This window comes from Sceloporus occidentalis, unplaced genomic scaffold, assembly GCF_023333645.1.
Source record: "Sceloporus occidentalis isolate IW3139 unplaced genomic scaffold, rSceOcc1.0.p SCAF_3, whole genome shotgun sequence".
NCBI classification, from domain to species: domain Eukaryota; kingdom Metazoa; phylum Chordata; class Lepidosauria; order Squamata; family Phrynosomatidae; genus Sceloporus; species Sceloporus occidentalis.
The window spans coordinates 45,765,456-45,784,417 of record NW_028316983.1 but is presented as its reverse complement, the minus strand read 5'-3'; the positions used below and the strand labels follow the sequence as shown (position 1 = coordinate 45,784,417).

The window sequence follows — 18,962 nt, the reverse complement described above, 5'->3', positions numbered from 1 at the left end:
TCTCCTGTTCCCTTATCTGTAGGAGTTCCCCAGGGCTCTGTTCTGGGCCCCCTTCTGTTTTCTCTCTACACACTGTCCTTAGGTAAACTCATTAGCTCTTTTGGTTTTTCCTACCACCTGTATGCCGATGACACCCAGTTGTATCTTTCCGCCCCTGACCTTTCTCCAAGGCTTGAACAGCAAGTCTCGTCTTGCCTCACAGCTATCTCACAGTGGATGCGCCATTGGCGTTTGAAGCTCAACATGTCCAAGACAGAGCTTCTTGTCTTTCCGCCTAAGTCCACCCTTCAACACTCCTTTTCTGTCTCTGTGTGCAACACTTCTATTCAACCAGTCCAGCAAGCCCGCAGTCTTGGTTTTATCTTTGATTCCTCTCTGTCGTGTATCCCTCAGATCCAGACCACAGCCAAGGCTTGTAGATTCTTTGTATACAATATTGCCAAAATCCGACCTTACCTCTCCACCTGCACTGCCAAGATCCTGGTCCATGCCCTAGTGGTCTCATGACTTGATTACTGTAACGTCCTCCTGGCTGGGCTTCCTCTTTCTCACCTCCGTCCTTTAATCTCTGTCCAGCATTCAGCTGCATGCATTATTACTACTGCCCAGTGCTCTGACCATATCTCTCTTGTCTTGGCATCCCTTCACTGGCTCCCCCTCCCTTTCCGTATTCAGTATAAGCTCCTGCTGTCGACATTTAAAACCCTCCATGGTCTGGCCCCTCCTTACTTATCAGACCTTATTTCTCCTCACCTTCCCACTCGGGCCCTCCATTCTGGTAGTCAAGGTCTGCTGTCCCAGCCCAGGATTTCCTCTGCCCCATCCCGGATTCGCCCCTTTTCACTTGCTGCCCCTCACTCCTGGAACCTTCTTCCCCCACAAGCAAGAGCCATCACTTCTTTAACCAGCTTCAAAACGGAGTTGAAAACCATTCTGTTCAGAGAAGCCTTCCAAGGCTTTGCATAATTGTCGCTTACTATTTGATGTTCTTTTGGTGCCTGTTTATCAAACCATTTCCTATATTGCTATGTACTGTATATGTATTATCCTACTTGAGAGTATGTATTTTCCCTGGAAGAAGATTAACCATCCATTATGAAGCCAAGCCCTCCCTCCAGTCTATCTGCCTTGGTCCAGGACTCAGAGGTAGAGAGGAACTGCTGGACCTCATCCCCCTTTCCCTCCACCACTTCCTTCTCCTTTTGTGTCATGTCTTTTTAGATTGTAAGCCCGAGGGCAGGGAACCATGTAATTAAAAAGATTGTATGTACAGTGCTGTGTAAATTTACAGCGCTTCATAAATAAAGGTTAATAATGTTAATATAGGGCCCGTACAGACAGGCCAAAATAAAGCTGCTTTGGGTCACTTTGGAGGTATGCTGTTTAAATGACACATGCATCTTAAGAGGCCAGAAGCTGTGCCAAAACTGCACTCTGGTCCTTAGGACTGGAACATGGCTTTGGCATGGCTTCTGGCCTCTTAGGACCGCATTCATCATTTAAACAACACACCTCCAAAGTGACCCAAAGCAGCTTTATTTTGGCCTGTCTGTACGGGCTCATAATGTCTCCAAAACACTAAAGAAAGGTTGTAGTAGTATTTATTATCACATAATGTATTTATTGCGCTTCTCCACCATATGTTTATTCTTTTTTCAGACTAAGCACATACCACTATATGTGCACTTTTGGTAATTGACTTTTTTATATTTTTGCTGATGCCTAGACAAGACAATCTGGAGCACTGTGTTCAGTTCTGGCCACCTCATTTTAAGAAGTGAGTTAGAGTGAGTTCAGGAAAGGACAATAAGGATAAGAAATATGGAAAACAAAATGTATGAGGAGAGGTTGAAGGAGCTGGGCATGTATGTTCAGCTTGGTGAAGAGAAGGTTGAGGGGTGACATGATTTCACTCGTTAAATGCCTCAAGGGCTGTCTCAAAAGAGGAAGGGGCTAGTTTGTTCTCTGCTTCTTCAGAGGGTAGATTAGGTCTAATGGTTTTAAGTTACTTCTAATGTTCAATTTAAAATCACTTTAAATTGAACATTAGAAGTAACTTCTTGACAGTGAGAGTAGTTCAGCATGGAACAAATTGGCTGGAGACATGATGGAATTTTCTTTTCTGGATGTCCCCTTTTCTGGGGATTCTCTAGCTGGAGCTTCTGCATTGAGCAAAGGGTTGGACTTGATGACCCAGAGGGTCCCTTCCACTGCTATGATTCTGTGATTAAAATTCCCACAAGTGCATGGTGCTACACTATAGTTCCAAGAGTACAGACATAAGGGATATTGACTTGCCCTAGGAATAACATTAAAGTAATATTTAAAAAAAGAAAAAACCTCTCAAGTATGGCTTATACATTAAGGATGATAGAGGATTAAGGCTTCATAAATGAATATAATGGGACAGAAACTAGAAAAGAAAGGAGCAATTTCATGAAGGCTTAAGACAAATAAAGAGACTCAAATGGCAATAGCTATAGCATGCTAATATTTTCAATTATGAGTACATGGCTTGGGTCCAGTTTACTTGAGGGAATGCCTCCTCCCATATAATCCTTCCTGCATACTCAGGTCCTCTGGGAAGAACCTAGTGCCAAAGAAAACCAGACTGGTAGCGACTTCCCAGAGGACATTTTCAGCTGCTCCTCCAAAAATTTTGAATGACCTGCCAGAGGAGATCCGCCATATTACATCTCTTGACGCCCTCAAAAAGGCAATAAAAATGGATCTCTTCCACAGGCCTTCCCAGACTGACCTCCTAACAGAATAGATCTACTCACCCCTCCAAACTAGTTCTCCCGCCCCAATACTTCTACTCTGACTTAATTTATATTTAATTGTTATAGTGGATTTATGTTTTTATTGTTTTAATTTTATATGTGATAGAGGAAGGGTTGGAGGGTTGGGGGACTAAGGGAATGTTTTTGTCATTTACTTGTGTAATTTGCACTTGGTTTGCTGTTACCCGCCTCAATCCTCAAAAAGAGAGTGGTAGGATAACAAATACATATTTTATTATTGTTTATTATTATAAGTAGCCAGAAAAAGGAACAAGAAACATTTAAATTAAAACCTTTCTCTACTACTAGCTATAACTTTACTACAGTTTTACTACTAACTATAATCTATACTTACAGTTGTTTAATAACTAAAATTGAAATACTGACTGTTGGCTCCTTACTTGAGAATTTTACTTTTTTTACAATTCTTATTTTCCACATATACCGTGCTCCAAATTAGTAGTATATTCTCCTGTCATTAAAACTCCACATTTCTTTCTTGCCACCTGTAACACTTGGAATTATCTCCCAGTATGCCTGTGTGATGGTTCTTCTCTTAATTATATCAGATCCTGCCTTTAACACTCATCTTTTCCATGACACCTTTAATTCAGTCCCCTAGTTATCATGCCATACTGAAGGACTGTGCAAAAAGTTGATGTGAATATATTGGTAGATGTCTGGGCAATTTGCAGTATCTTGGCAAGGATTTGTGACTCATTTCTTACACAACAGCAGCAATAAAATCCTCTCCACCCTTAAAGTACAATTACAACACAAGTTCAAGATCAGGTTTCCCGTCTACCTGCTGGTTGTTAATAACATCTTTCCTGGTGAAGAGATGTGAAGATCTCAAAAACTTGTATGCAACTTTGTGTGTCCTTCAAGTTGGCCTAATAAAGGTATTAATTTTTAATGGATTGGAATGTATATTGAGCATTTCCAGTCTATGGGCCATTGTTTTGTTTTCCATATTTGTTGGCAGGTTTTAGTTAGAACTAAAGTGTTTTCTGTCTCTGTAGCATGAAGCAGTTCTATTGGTATGTCATCCATTCCTGATAAGTTACTCCTCCTTAATGCTCTGGGTGAGGTTTTCAGTGCATTTTCCAAAATTAGAGGTTCGTCTTCATATGGCTCATCTACAAATGATTTTTTCATCCTTTCATCTCTTTTGTGTACAGTCAGCCCTCCTTATCCACGGATTTTTTATCCACAGATTCAAGCATCCATCACCTGAAAATATTCAAAAAAAGTATAGATTCCAAATAGCAAACCTTGATTTTCTATTTTATATAATAGACACAATTTGCATAGAATCATAGAGTTGGAAGAGACCACAAGGGCCATCCAGTCCAACCCGCTGCCATGCAGGAACTCTCAATCAAAGCATCCACTTCAATCCAAAGGGAGAAGCGGGAGATATAAATAAAAATTATTATTATTATTATTATTATTATTATTATTATTATTATCCCTGACAGATGCCCATCAAGCCTCTGTTTAAAGACCTCCAGGGAAGGAGACTCCACTACACTCCGAGGGAGTGTGTTCCACTGTCGAACAGCCCTTACTATTAGGAAGTTCCTCCTAATGTTGAGGTTGAATCTCTTATCCTGTAGCTTGCATCCATTGCTCTGGGTCCTGTTCCCTGGAGCAGCAGAAAACAAGCTTGCTCCCTCCTCAATGTGACATCCCTTCAAATATTTAAACAGGGCTATCATATCACCTCTTAACCTTCTCTTCTCCAGGATAAACATCCCAAGCTCCCTAAGTCGTTCCTCATAGGGCATGGTTTCCAGGCCCTTTACCATTTAGTCACCCTCCTTTGGACACGCCACAGTTTCTCAACATCCTGTTTTAATTGTGGTTCCCAGAACTAGACACAATATCCCAGGGGAGCTTGACCAAAGCAGAATATAGTGGCACTATTACTTCTCTTGATCTAGACACTATATTTTTACTAATGCAACCTAAAATTGCATTGGCCTTTTTAGCTGTCGCATCACACTGTTGACTCATGTTCAATTTGTGGTCTACTTGGACTCCCAGATCTTTTTCACATGTAGTCTCGTTCAGCCATGTGTTCCCCATCCTATATCTGTGCATTTAATTTTTTCTGCCCTAATTGCAGTACCTTACATTTCTCCATGTTGAAATTCATTTTGTAAGCTTTGGCCCAGCTTTCTAGTGTACTCAGGTCAATACCCTCAATACCCTCTGGGGTATTTGCTACTCCTCCTAATTTGGTGTCATCGGCAAATTTGATAAGTACAGTGCGCCTGTGTAGATAGTGCTGAGGCTGGCCATCAGCACAGAACAATACACATGCAAATCACTCCTGCATTCCCAGGCTCACACAGTATATATACACCCATCTTTTTCCAGGCAAAGCATTCTCTGAAGATGCCAGCCACAGATGCTGGCAAAATGTCAGGAAGAAACTTTTCTGGAACATGGCCACATAGCCCGAAAAACCCACAAAAAACTAAGTGGATGATCATTGTTGGGATCCTCTTTTTCCCCCTTTTTGAAGATGGGGACATTTGCCCTCCTCCAGTCTGCTGGGACTTCTCCTGGAGTTTTGAAAGATTATTGTCAATGGCTCCGATATTACATTTGCCAGTTCTTTTAATACTTTTGGATGTAGTTCATCAGGTCTTGGGGTCTTATAGTCCTTTATATTAACCAGATATTCCTGTACTATTTCTTTACTTATTCTCTGCTGAATTTCCCTATTCTGTCCTCTGCTCCATTTTCCTCAGATTGAGCACCCTTTGCCTTTTCTGAGAAGACTGAGGCGAAGAAGGTGTTGAGTAATTCTGCCTTTTCTCTGCCCTCTGTTATTATTTTGCCATTTTCTCCATGCAGTGGCCCTACCATTTCCTTCTTCTTCCTTTGCTGCGGACATATCCAAAAAAGCCCTTTTTATTGTTCTTAACCTCTCTAGCAAACCTGAGATCATTCTGCGCTTTAGCTTTTCTGACTTTACCCCTACACATGCTAGTTATTTGTTTGAATTCCCCTTTGGTGATTTCCCCATTTTTCCATTTCTTATACATGTTCCATTTAAAAGTTAGCTCAGCTGAAAGTTCCTTAGGCTGGTACAGAGCGCCAAAAAGAAGTGCGGTGCCGCAGCAACTAAATTGTGCAATGCTGCTACGCAGCTAGAAAGGAGCACCCAGAAGCGGCTCCTTTTTGCTGTACAGTTGTGATGCCACAAACCACCAGAGATGGTGCGATGGCGTCACAGCTGTGCAGTGCTGTTTGGATGCTGCGCTGCTGCAACGTCATAGCTGTGTGCGCCGTGTAGATAGTTCTGTGCAGTTGTGACGTCCTTGTCATGTGCTAGGGTTGCAGGGTGTGTGCACGCGACGCCCCAAGGCAACCCTAGCACGTCACCAAAGTCTGTCCAAGGCCTTAGTCATCCATCCTGGTTTCTTGAGACACCTCCCAATTTTTTCCCTCACTGTAACTGTTTTAAATTGTGCCTTCAGTATCTCCCTTTTGAGAAACTCCTATCCATCCTGAAATCTCTTCTCTTTTAGTATACCTAAAATATTTTATTATGCCATTGTATTTAATGGGATTTGAGCATTCATGGATTTCGTTATCCACCGGGGGGGGGGGGGGCTGGAACCAAACCCCCAGCGGATAACAGTTCTTCCATATATTGTTTCCACTGACATTTTATTTTATTTTGGTCATGTATTGTCTTTCCCTGCTGATCATAGATTTCCCTTTGATTTCTTGGATCTTGTGGAAGAGGTCTTTTGCTCTTTCTTTATTGTTGTCAACTTCTATTTCTTTGCATTGATTATTGAAGTAGTTCTCTTTATCCCTACATACTAGTCACTGAACAGTTGCATTCAGGGTTCTGGTTCTATTTTTGTTGCTTTTGCTTTTCATCTGTCCTTTACTGTATGAAGTGTTTTGTCTGTCATCCATTGAGGCTTCTCTTTTTGGCAACAGACAGTGTCTTTCTGCATTCCTCCTTGACAATGTCCCTGGCTTCAGTCCATAGCTCATCTGGTTTCTGGTCAGTTAAGCTTAGCCATACAAATCTATTTTTCACATAATCTTTAAATTTTACAGGGATGTTCTTCAGGTTGTATTTCAGAGGATAGCTGGTTTAGTGTTCTTCCTTAGCTTTATTCTAATTTTGATATTAATAGTTCATGGTCCATGCCACAATCTGCCCCTGGACTCATTTTTTACAGTGAAAATGGAGCATCTCCATCTTCTGCTTCCAATTATGTGATCTGATTTCTATATTTGTCATCTGGTCATGTCCATGTATACCAGTGGTTTCCAAAGTGTGATCCTCCAGATGTTTTGGACTTCAGCTCCCAGAGTTCCTGACTGTTGGCCAAGCTGGCTAGGGCTTCTGGAATATAAAGTCCAAAAAACCCAGGCAACCAAAGTTTGAGAATCACTGATGTATACAGTCATCTGTTTGGTTGCTTGAAGAATGCGTTTGTGATGAACAGACTGGTCACCTTGTAGAAATCTGTAAGTCACTCACCTGCTTCATTTCTTGTGTCTAGGCTAAATTTTTCCACAAACATCAACCCTACTTTGCTTTCTAGTTTTGTGTGCCCGTCACTTGTGATTAACAAGAAGTCTTGTTTTGGTCTGTGATCAATTTCTTTCTGGGCTTCAGTATAGAAACTTTCAATTTATTGTTTATCTACCTTTGATATGCATACTTGGTTTGTGGTTATATATTTGGATTTTCCCTGAAGTCTTATTGACATGATTTGGTCAGGCTTTGCATTATATCCTTTTATTGCCTTTGCTGTATCTCTCCTCGCTATAAATGCTAACCTGTTTCGTCTTAGACTTTCATTTCCTGAGTAAAATACTATAACCTGACTCCAAATGTCTTATTCCTGTCAATCTTAGCGTGCCCACCTCAACTATTGCAATGTTTATGCATTCCACTTCCCATTTTACAATGTCTAGCTTCCCCTCATTCATGCTTCTTAAATTCCATGTTCCTATAATTTGTATTGTGCATCTTCAGATTTTCCTTTAGCATCGCAGCATGTCCATAGTTTGATTTCTTTTGGTTTGCATCTAATTGTGTTGTTAGCCACAGATCTACTTACAATCACCCTCTGCTCTGCTTTGTTATCTCATTGTATGCATCCTGTGATTAACTCTTGTTTCATAGAGTTTGTTTCAACGCATCTTTCATTGTGAAAGATTTTCAAGAGGGGGCTCACTCTTGCCTCTCACTACACAGTACTAAGAAGCATTAGCTATGGTGCTACAACTATTGTCTCTGAAAAGTCTTCTGCCAGCATCACCCATCACTTCTGCTACTGCCTATTAGCTATTTGGCACTTTTACCCTAGAACATCCATCAAATGTTGTGTTGGATTCAAAAGAAATAGGCATTACCAGAACACACATACACACACCATTTGAAATCCCTGATGTGTTTTGCCATACTAAAAGAATTAGGCATTAGCAGAACATTTCCCTCCTCTGAAGCCCACCATCTTCCCTGAAGTTAATCACTTAACCCAGAAGTCTCAGTGCTCAGTCTCTGGACAGATTCTTGGGCTCTTTCTGTAGCCACTATTTCCTCTTGCTGCCTCCTCCAGAATCCCTCCTCCACCTTGACCAGCTGTGTCTTGCTCTCCCCTTCAGCAGCAAAAAGTTTCTTTTTCTGCTGCTGCTTCCTTCACAGCCACCTCTGTTGTTATCACTGTCATTGTTGCCACCCTGGTGGAGTTCATCCCCCGGCACCATCATCTTTCCAGCATGATCATCTCCTTCCTCACCCCCTGGTAGATTTGGGTACTGGCAATATTAAACAGTATGAAAAAAATTATAATTGAAATATCTGATAGGATAAATATGTTGCAGTCTGATTTCAAAAGGTATGAATGTTGGCACCAGACAAACTTACCTAGGGAGAGTATTTAATAAAAGTCCCTTTTCCTGAAAAGCCCCATTTTCCCATTGTCATCTGCCTGGAAAATTATTCACAAAACATAGTTTTGAATGGGGAAAATTTAAGGATCAATTTGTGTCACTTAAAATATGACAGATGTAAGTGTACAAGCAGTTATAGAAAAGGGAGGAGGGGAAGTGGAGGAAAAAAGGAATGTGGCAACACCTTTAAGACTTCCAGTAACTGGTTTTTTATTTTAGCACAAGCTTTTTTGCATTTAAACCCACTTCTTCAGAAGCAATATTAAAGCCTCAGGTTATAAAGCAAATTTATACAGTTGTGAGATATAATGTAATAAGATCTAGAAAGATGTAAATCATCTCCCATGCCTTATATTTTCAAAGAATTGGATGAAGTGTTATAATCCTCTGATTATATTATAATCATAAACTCAGCAGAAGTCAAACAAGTCTAATAGTCCCAGTGCACTGGGTACAAGAACCATATTCCTGTTTAATATATATTTAGGAGGACAAGAAAACTCTTTCAGAGTAAACTGTATGATTAGGATTCAGGCTGTTTGCTCTGCCAGTTAATTATGAGATCAGCAGCAAGTCAGACTGGATCATGGAATGTTAACTTCAACTGCTTCTGTTAGTCAGCACTAAGATGTCCAACTGGCTGGTAATTTCCTCCCAGCAAAGGTACTATTTTAGAGTACTTTAAAACACTGATGCTTGATGGTTAGCATATGATACACATGACCTTTTTCTAGTTTCTTTTCAGAAGATGCCATCCCCCATGAATAATTCAACACAGAGAAATGTAAGGTACTGCACTTAGGGCAGAAAAATGAAATGCACAGATATAGGATGGGAGACACATGGCTGAATGAAAGTACATGTGAAAGGGATCTAGGAGTCCAAGTAGACGATAAGTTGAACATGAGTCAACAGTGCGATGCGGCAACTAAAAAGGCCAATGCAATTTTAGGCTGCATCAATAAAAGTATAGTGTCTAGATCAAGAGAAGTAATTGTGCGATTGTATTCTGCTCTGGTCAGGCCCCACCTGGAATATTGTGTCCAGTTCTGGGCACCACAATTCAAAAAGGACATTGGGAAACTGGAGCGTGTCCAAAGGAGGGCGACTAAAATGGTGAAAGGTCTGGAAACCTTGTCCTATGAGGAACGACTCAGGGAGCTGGGGATGTTTATCCTGGAGAAGAGAAAGTTAAGAGGTGATATGATAACCCTGTTTAAATATGTGAAAGGATGTCATATTGAGGAGGGAGCAAGCTTCTTTTCTGCTGCTCCAGAGAACAGGACCCGGAACAATGGATGCAAGCTACAGGAAAAGAGATTCCACCTCAACATTAGGAAGAACTTCCTGACAGTAAGGGCTGTTCGACAGTGGAACAAACTCCCTTGGAGTGTAGTGGAGTCTCCTTCCTTGGAGGTCTTTAAACAGAGGCTGGATGGCCATCTGTTGGGGATGCTTTGATTTGGATTTCCTGCATGGCAGGGGGTTGGACTGGATGGCCCTTGCGGTCTCTTCCAACTCTATGATTCTATGATTCTATCCTTTATTAAAAATATTTAGAGGGACAGAGGGGTAAGTTTCTGTACATTACCCCTACATCATCCATTCTGAATAGCTTCTGTATCTTGTGATTCAACATGACCATGCCTTCACTTCACAATAGTAGGTTTCTCCTGGAATTTGGTCTGTCGACACAGTTTTAGTCACATATCACCCCATTGGACTTTTCCTTGTAGGTTTCTTTCTTAAATCAGTTTAAGAGAACAACTGTAGCCATCTAAAACTCTAAAAGAACCTGACATAAGCCAGGTGTGGAATTTCAGAGACATCAAAGTATAAAAGTTCTATACTGAGTTAAAGAATAACTATTATTTTTAGTATAATTATGCACTTGTTATCATTTGTTTAAAAAACTCGATAAAGGGAAGACAGATACTGGCCAAACAGGCACTGAGCACATAGGGAAACTTGGTACCATGAACTGATACCCTTCCTCCACTTCATACATCTTGTTTCACACTGAATCCAAGTTGAAGAATGCCTCCCAAGTGTCAACTTTAATCTGGGTGTAGTGTGTGCTGCAGTTTCCAGCTGCCAAGACTGCCTGGCAGAAGGCCCAGTTCTCATGGTGTGCATAGCTTTATGATCCAAGAGTTTTTTCTTGTAATGTTATTTTTAAAAAGACCAGAATTCTGTTGGTACACTATACATGTGTAACTACAATAGCTTAGCCAATAGTGGCAAGAGGAAAAGGGCCGTGAGCACAGTGGCCATGAAGAAATTAAGACAAGGGAGACATGGGCTGCTTGAACATGGCAGTTCAGTATGCTTTCCTTTGCCATCACTACAGAATTTGACATTTCCTGGTCTGAAGCATGGCAGAGGGTGGCAAGTGGACTTATGGTTCCAGATAAATGAACACAAGAGACATTGTGTGTGTATGTGCCTTCAAGTAGCCTATCATCTTAAGGTGACCACATGAATTTCATAGGGTTTTCCTAGACAAGGAATACTCAAAGGTGGTTTTGCCAGTTCCTTTCCCTGAAATATAACCTACAGAACCTGGGATTCATTGGCAGACTCTCATCCAAGTACTTACTGGGGCTTTAGGGTAATTAGGCCCTTCTGAGCAAAGTTACCCAGCTAAAAGTCTGCATTACTACAATAAAGTAACCATGCCTTCACTGGCTGCTGATTAGTTTCTGGGCAAGGTACAAGGTCTTGGTGATTACCTTTAAAGCCCTACATGGCTTGGGTCCAGAATACTTAAGGGAACGCCTTCTTCTGTACTGTCCGTCCCGCACTCTAAGGTCCTCAGGGAAGAATCTACTTCATCCAAAAAAATCTAGACTAACTTCAGTTACCCAGAGGGCCTTCTCCACCGCTGCTCCGAAGCTATGGTGTGACCTGCCAGAGGAGATCTGCCACATTTCTACTCTTACAGCTTTTAAGAAGGCTCTTAAGATGGATCTGTTCTGGCAGGCCTTCCCTACTTAGTTCCTCTCCCCATTTACTGTGACTTACGTTGCTCTGTCCACCAATTTTTCTCTTAAATTTAATGAGAAGAATTAAATTAAAATTAATTAAAATAAAATTCTTGCCTCAAGAAGAAGAACCCTCCCTCTGTACCTACTGTCATCATCAAACCTGAGAGGGAGTGAAAAAGACAGGACCAATTCCATCAGGTCTACCTGTGAATTCTGTAACTCACATCTCTCTCTTTTATTTTATTGTATTTTATTTATTTTTTTGTATTTTATTTTATTGTATTCTCTGTATTTTTATTGCTGTAACCTGCCCGGATTCCTTGTGATTGGGCAGGCTATAAATAAATTATTATTATTATTATTATTATTATTATTATTATTATTATTATTATGCCCATCAAATCTGAATCTTTTCCCAAGCATTTTCATCCTTATATAATATGAGTATACTTGAATTGTGTAGGTGAAAAGAGGGTGAAGTCCATAAACCCCATCGCCTGCTACACATTTCTAAAAAGGCATTCCATTTTCTTAGCTAGAGGGTGCTTGCTTTGCATTTCTTCTTAAAACTTAAGTTGGATAATTTTCACATTTATTGCTAGATAGAATTTTTGACTAACAACATTTTTACTTTAACATTAAAGTAGTCAAGATCTTTATGGAATTGTAAATGTGATCCATCTTTATGCTATATGCAGAATTGCTTATCTTTATATTTTCATGATAATAAAGTGTAGCTGTATGGGAGGAAGCTGGGAAAACTGAGGCAAAAGCCGGAAATAATAAAGTCTAACAGTACTACAGAGCTTCTGATTTATTTGGGGATTGGAAACATCTGTTAATCAGATGTAGGCACTGGCTGACATTGCAGAACTTCTTTGTGATTAAAAATGTTTTGTTTTTTTTTCTTGTGAATTACTTTTTTCCTTTTTTTATTGTGCATACTGTAAAGCATCATTCGTAACAACTGATCCAGCAAAACCCAGGATTTTTCTGATAAGCTTGTTGATTCATAGCTTGTTAAAATCATGCTTTGTGTTAGACTTACTGGAGTTATTCAAAGCTGGCTGTTACCTTGGTTCTTAATCACATGAATAAGATTGGAGACAAATAGTAAAAAATGAATTGATTGACCTAAGGGTTTCTTAGTCCTTATAAGGTCAACCAGCATTTAACAGTAGGCATAACTTAAAATCTCTGGTGGGGCTCCCAGTAGTCATTCTCAGGATGGCCATCATTATGGTTTGACTAACATTTTCTCATTGGATTTAAAAGAAAAAAGAATAGATGTGAGTTAGACATGTATTCTGTTACTGCAGGGGTAGGCAACCTTTTTGAGCCGGGGGCCGGGTTGCTGTCCCTCAGACAACTGGGGGGCCGAAGCCAAAAAATAAAAAATTAAATATTTTTTTTAAAAATTAAATATATAAACAAACCAGGACAAATGTAGGACAAAATTTTCAAATGGAAGACACTTTTTTAAAAAAAAATGGAGGACACGCGAAAAAATTTGCTGATTTTTTAAAAAATGTTAATTTAAATGCATGTTTCTGAGGCTTCTATAGAAAATTGCCCCCCAAAGGCCCCAGTGGCAATTGGCGGCAGGACCAGGCTGGGGCTGGTCCCAAGGCCTTGCCGGGCCGCATCCGGCCCACGAGCCGCAGGTTGCCTACCCCTATGTTACTGTCTATAATGACAGAACAGGGGTATTGTATACTTTACCAGTAACATCTCAGCATAAACTGCAGCCCCTTCCACAGCAGGGGCAGTAGGCTTTCACAAAGATTTAATGGTAAGTTATGCCATCTGCTTCTTAACATGGAAATGTCATAAAAATAACATCTTGTCCATTCATGCACATTTAAACTCTGCCTTCTGCCCTTGAGTAACTAAAATATGTCACTTGTAAATTAATTCGAAGTAGAATGGCATTCTTCCTGCCTAAGACAAGACAATTAATGGTCTGACTGCTGTTTATAATTGCACAGGTGTGTGTGTGTGTGTATATATATATATATATATATATATATATATATATATATAACCCTGCCTTCCCTGTCATTTTTTTATTCCATCTTTATTCCCTTTGCATCTAAGGAAATGGGCTCACATCTGTGAAAGCTTGTGCTACCAGCTTTTTTCTTTCAGTATGCAAAGGGATCTACAGTAGACTTCTGCTTCTAGATCCCCTTGCATACTGATTTTCCAGGCTATGTCCTTGAATTCTCCCATTTTTACTGTTACTGTTTCAGCTTTGCCCCACAACAACAGCCTATTATACAGTTTCAGTCAGGTTTTAACATGACATGATAGAAAAAGTGTTGAATCAATGGTTCACACAATTAGCTAGAAGTAAGCTTGTTAAGTTAAAGACATTTCTTCTATTGGCAAATACTATTCTTACATCAATTAGTGATACATATAAGCTCGGATGAGGATTTAGCCTTACAGACAGTTTTGTGTTTGTTTTAGAGCTTCAGCAGCACTAGAAACTTTAATGTCTATACAATTATTTGATCAGCAGTTGGCTACAATTAGATAGTCATCGGGAAGGAAACAGGGTGGTGTTTTTTTTAATTGATGGCAGTTTGTGAACATTCTGACCACCCTCCAAGCAGCTTTTGTTCCAAAACTGTCCCTCTCTGAAAGTGTAGTAAACGTCTATCAATATTGGGAACAATATTTGGTGCATTGTTGTTTGCAGTGCATAGCAGTGCAAAATAGATTCTGCTGTTCTAAGTCTTTTTTTTCCCCTCAACTTATTGGAAGGGATTATATATGCTTGTGAAGATTTTTGTTTGTTTGTGTTCGCGCACGCACACACACGCATATTAGAATAATTTGAACCTCTTCCCTTTGCCTTTCCTTCCTTTTGGGGTCAAGTGTTGGACGCAGAAGAAAGCAACTGAAGCCAATTAAGTTAGTCTTTGGCTGTTTCGTGTTCTCTCTCCACTTTTAAGAACTGCATTGTTGTAAAAGCTTTCTTTTAGGAACATGTTTTTAATTACATTCATGTCATCTGCAGAAGCTTTTGATTTTTAAAGTAGGATGTTTAATGTTCCCTAATCTTATACATATCTTCAATCAAAACTGTATGTTTTTCCTGGCTTTTCTGTTGTTCAAGTTCTTCCAATATCTAGCCCTGTTCCTCTTTATTAAAAACAGAAAGTGGGGGACAGTATATGTATAGCAACTTGGTTTCATTTGCTGCTTTCTTTTGTTTTCACTATGTGCTGCCACAGGCTCACAGTTGGGTCAGCCAAGCGCAGTTTGGTGAAATTCTCTCTGGGGCTCTTTTTGATATACTGTGTGCTGAAAGGGCCGCTGCTAATCAAACTGCTTCTTCTGTTTTCGTCTTGCCCCTGTTCTGTGCAAGGAGACAAAATATGAACATGCAGTCATCACCCTGCAGGGTTCAGTGAAAGTTTTCTCAGTGGTCCCCAGTTGAAAGATCTAGGAGAAAATTAGAAACTCACTCCCCCTGTCCAACTCCTGGTACAGATCATCCAATAAGGCATCCAAGGCTGTTTCTGTCCCATAACTAGGCCTGAACTTAGATTGGAATGGATTCAATCCAAAATTGTCTTCAGTACTAGAAGATTTAATAAGTATGTACTTGTATTGACAATAATTTTGCTGCCTATTCAACTGTGTCTTTTTAGCTAATTGTATATTTCAATCCATTGATTATTCATTTGAAACCATAGTTTTAATTGATTTCCTAATTTTAACTGGCAGTATGACTTTAGTCATAGGACTATCACTTAGAAGATTTAAATCACTGGACTTAACGGCAACTAATACTAGGAGAGTGAATGATGCAAATCTATGGCAATACAGCTTCATTGTTCTGATGATAATTTTGCGTAACAGCCACTACTGTTTAAATACAATCTGGGCCTTGTAGAAGAAATGTGATCTAATTTCTATTTTTTAAAATATGAATGCTTATCTCTAATTTCTATTCAGACTGTATTCAGATACCATTTTTATGTCAATGATGTGAGAATGAGATCGTAATACAAGTTGTTTCTTTATAGTGATAGTCACATCAGTTGCTGGTATTTGTTAAATATAACTTTCTTCAAGGAGCCGGAAAAGGAGTTCTGTTCTTCCCTTTCTTTAGAAGTAGAAAATATTAGCCAATCATTCCCCCCCCTTCTTTCCTCCAAGAATACTTTTAGCCAATTGTTCTAGATTTATGATGAAAACTGATTTAGAACCTTAATTAAAATGTGGTCATTATAAACAGCTGCTACATGTCAAGGGCTGGCTTTTCTTTCTAAATCAATTCATAACACAGCTGCTCACAGAAAGTTCACTCTTGTCCCGACCTTGGTTTTAATAAACTTTATAATACAGTGTTGGTTTATGTGGGATACAAACAGGCCAACATATCCAAAGTTTCCAAGTACAAGGAAAAGGTGAAGTTTTTCAAGAAGAAACATCTGAAATTACTTCCTATAACTTGTTAATTTTTTATTCACTTTGATGATTTAATAATGCATCAGTTAAAAATCATGCTGCTTCAGTGGAACCTCCTTCTAAGAATGGGTGGCTAGAATTACACTATTTGGTTGAAGGGTTTAATTGCATTCTGTTTACTAGGACTGTATTTCTTCCTGTATGTATTTTCTTGCCTCCAACATGTCTAAACTAGTAGAATGTTTGACCATCTAATATTCACAGTGTTCTTTGAACGTTGCAAATTTAGACATAATTTTTTCTTTAAGAATTTTGTTATAAGGCTCTCTGTTTTGTCTTACACATATCCTAAGAAATTGCAGTTTATACTTTTGTTTTCCAAGAACATACTTATGTATTTGTGAATTTACAGTAGTTTTATTTGACAGGTTGGGGATCAAAGGACTATCAAAAAGCAGAAATATTTGAAATGCAGAACCCATATATGTGTATATTATATTACTGTACAAGCACAAATACAAATATCTCTACGGTGCTGTATTATAAGGCCACAACAACACCATGAATGGCTTCTACTGTGTACCGTATACAGTACACAGACTGAATGAAAAGATGATGCTGAGTTTAAAAAAAGCAGTGCATGATCTCAAAAGCATTATGCAAAGCACCATCTTTTTGCTGAGTCTGTGTACTATATACTGTAGAGGTTGTTTGTGGTGTCATTGTGTGCTTATAAAGAGTACTGTACAAGTACTCATACTTAGATTTGTGCTTGTATTTGCCAAAAGAGCAGACTGTGTGTTGCATAAATAGGTTCTGCTAATAATTTAATAGCATCGAAAGAGCACATGGTCGAAAAAGATCTGTCAAACAGCAGGAGTCACCTGTATATTTAAATGTATGTTGTGCTTGACTGAAACATGTCTGCCATTTATATGCAGTTTTGTCTTAAATGTTGACAGTTTTCTCTTAAAAGAAAAACATGTCTGTTTTTCATGCATTCATATTACATTTTCACGCGTGTACCTCTTAAGACCTCTTTGAGGATGTTTCCTGTTTGATAATTAGGTAATCTTTAAATTAAGCAGATTATCTCCATAAAGCTGATGTAGCATGAAAAGCTATTATTGAAATAGATTAGTTGAAGAGTATGCAAAGTACTGGAATGAATTCTAACATAAGCTTGTATGAATATTTATATGATTTTTATCAAGGAAGATGGAGATACCATATATGCTTGACTATAATTTGACCTTATTTATAAAAATTCCAACAAGCATAACTGTTTGTGTTCCCACTAAAGGCTGAATGGATGAGAGAGTGGGGGGAGGGTGTTAATGCTTTCAGGACAGATTACACTTTTGCCTTTCACCAAGGGATGGTTCCCTTTTTATAAGAGTTAAGGTACAGTATTACATTGACCCATGGATAAGTCTGCTCAGGTTTTTTGGCTCAATTTTTTGACTAAAATTTCTAGACTTATGCATGAGTATAAACAGTAAATGATTCTTTGGACCACATGATATATATTAAGGGCCAGGGATTTTCTACTGCAGCAAGGAATTCTATGATTCAAAATATGTTAGAGCTATTCATACAAGAACATCAGAGTTTAAGGATTTGGGAAGCAATTTGTTAATGAAAACATAATTTTTAAAAGTGTTAGTAAAACTATGTTTTACTTGTAAACTGAATAATTTATGATGAGCCTAAAAGCCAGTGTGATCTTGATGCTAAAATGTTGATCCTATATCAAATACAAATTGATTTTAGAAAACACTCAGGGGTAGCTGTGTTGGCCATTTAACAAATATAAACAAAAATCCATCAGTGATACCTTTATTAGCGAGCCAAAATGCACAATATACTTGTTGTAAGCTTTCGAAGCTCCATGGGCATCTTCTTCAGGCAAGATGTTACAATGCAAACAGGGTATATAAGACCCTCCCCCCCAACATTTGAGAAGATTTTCCAGGGTTAAAAAGTCGTCTTATACGCCAGAAAATATGGTAAATAAATAATAAGTACATTAAAAAGGAATTAAATTACTACAATATTAAAACAGATAGTTATTAAAAGAATAAAACATATTTCAAAAAGATAAAACTATAAATAAGAGGGGGGGGAATTGTAACAAATTTTTAAAATGGTCCAACATCCCAGCCTGTCCTTATAGCAATTCCTTAAACGCCTGTATTAACAGGTAGGTCTTCACCTGCTGGCGGAAGGCCATCAAGGAGGGAGCCGTTCTGATCTCCCTGGGCAAGGAGTTCCAGAGTCTAGGGGCAGCCACCAAGAAGGCCCTCTCTCGCTTCCCACCAATCGTGTTTGTGATGGTGTTGGGACGGATAGAAGAGCTTCTCCAGAGGATCTCAGAGTCCAGGCCGGTTCATACTAGGAGAAAAGGATTTTTGTTTGCAAGATATTTTAAGATTTTTTTTAAAAAAAGTTTATTTAGCTTTATTGTAATTTTGCAGAAATGTTACATTGATATATCAATTAAGAGTAGTAATAAAGTATCTGAGCAACAAAAAGAAGGGTAACAAATAGGAAAGATGAGCAGATAAAAGAATATTAAACCATAGTAGCTGGGGTATTAGTTCTAGGTACATTCAGGCATTTTGAAATGATCAAAATGGATTTTTTCCAGTATTTAAATTGTACAGCTGGTGGACAATGGGGGAATGTTTCTTTACAAGCAAATAACATGCTGGATTAAGTGTGCAATAATTTGCCATAAACTTTAGTCAGACCTGGATGAGTATTACTTTGCAATTGGAATGTGAACATTATTCATTTTTGTTCCTGATCCTGTCTTCTTTTG

At 38.9% G+C, this 18,962-nt stretch overlaps 1 protein-coding gene across 16 annotated transcripts in view; it reads left to right on the top strand.

The window, feature by feature from the left end:
- PPP1R12B (protein phosphatase 1 regulatory subunit 12B) overlaps window positions 1-18,962 on the top strand; it is a 183,312-nt gene that overhangs the window by 139,629 nt on the left and 24,721 nt on the right. Inside the window, exon 20 of one of the 16 annotated variants that reach the window (XM_089514316.1) lies at window positions 18,342-18,961. The exons of the other annotated variants lie outside the window; for them this stretch is intronic. Coding sequence (XP_089370442.1) covers window positions 18,342-18,536 — 195 coding nt within the window. The 3' untranslated portion in view covers window positions 18,537-18,961. Of the gene's footprint in view, window positions 1-18,341; window position 18,962 lie in introns of those variants that run through there. 16 annotated transcript variants of the gene reach the window in all.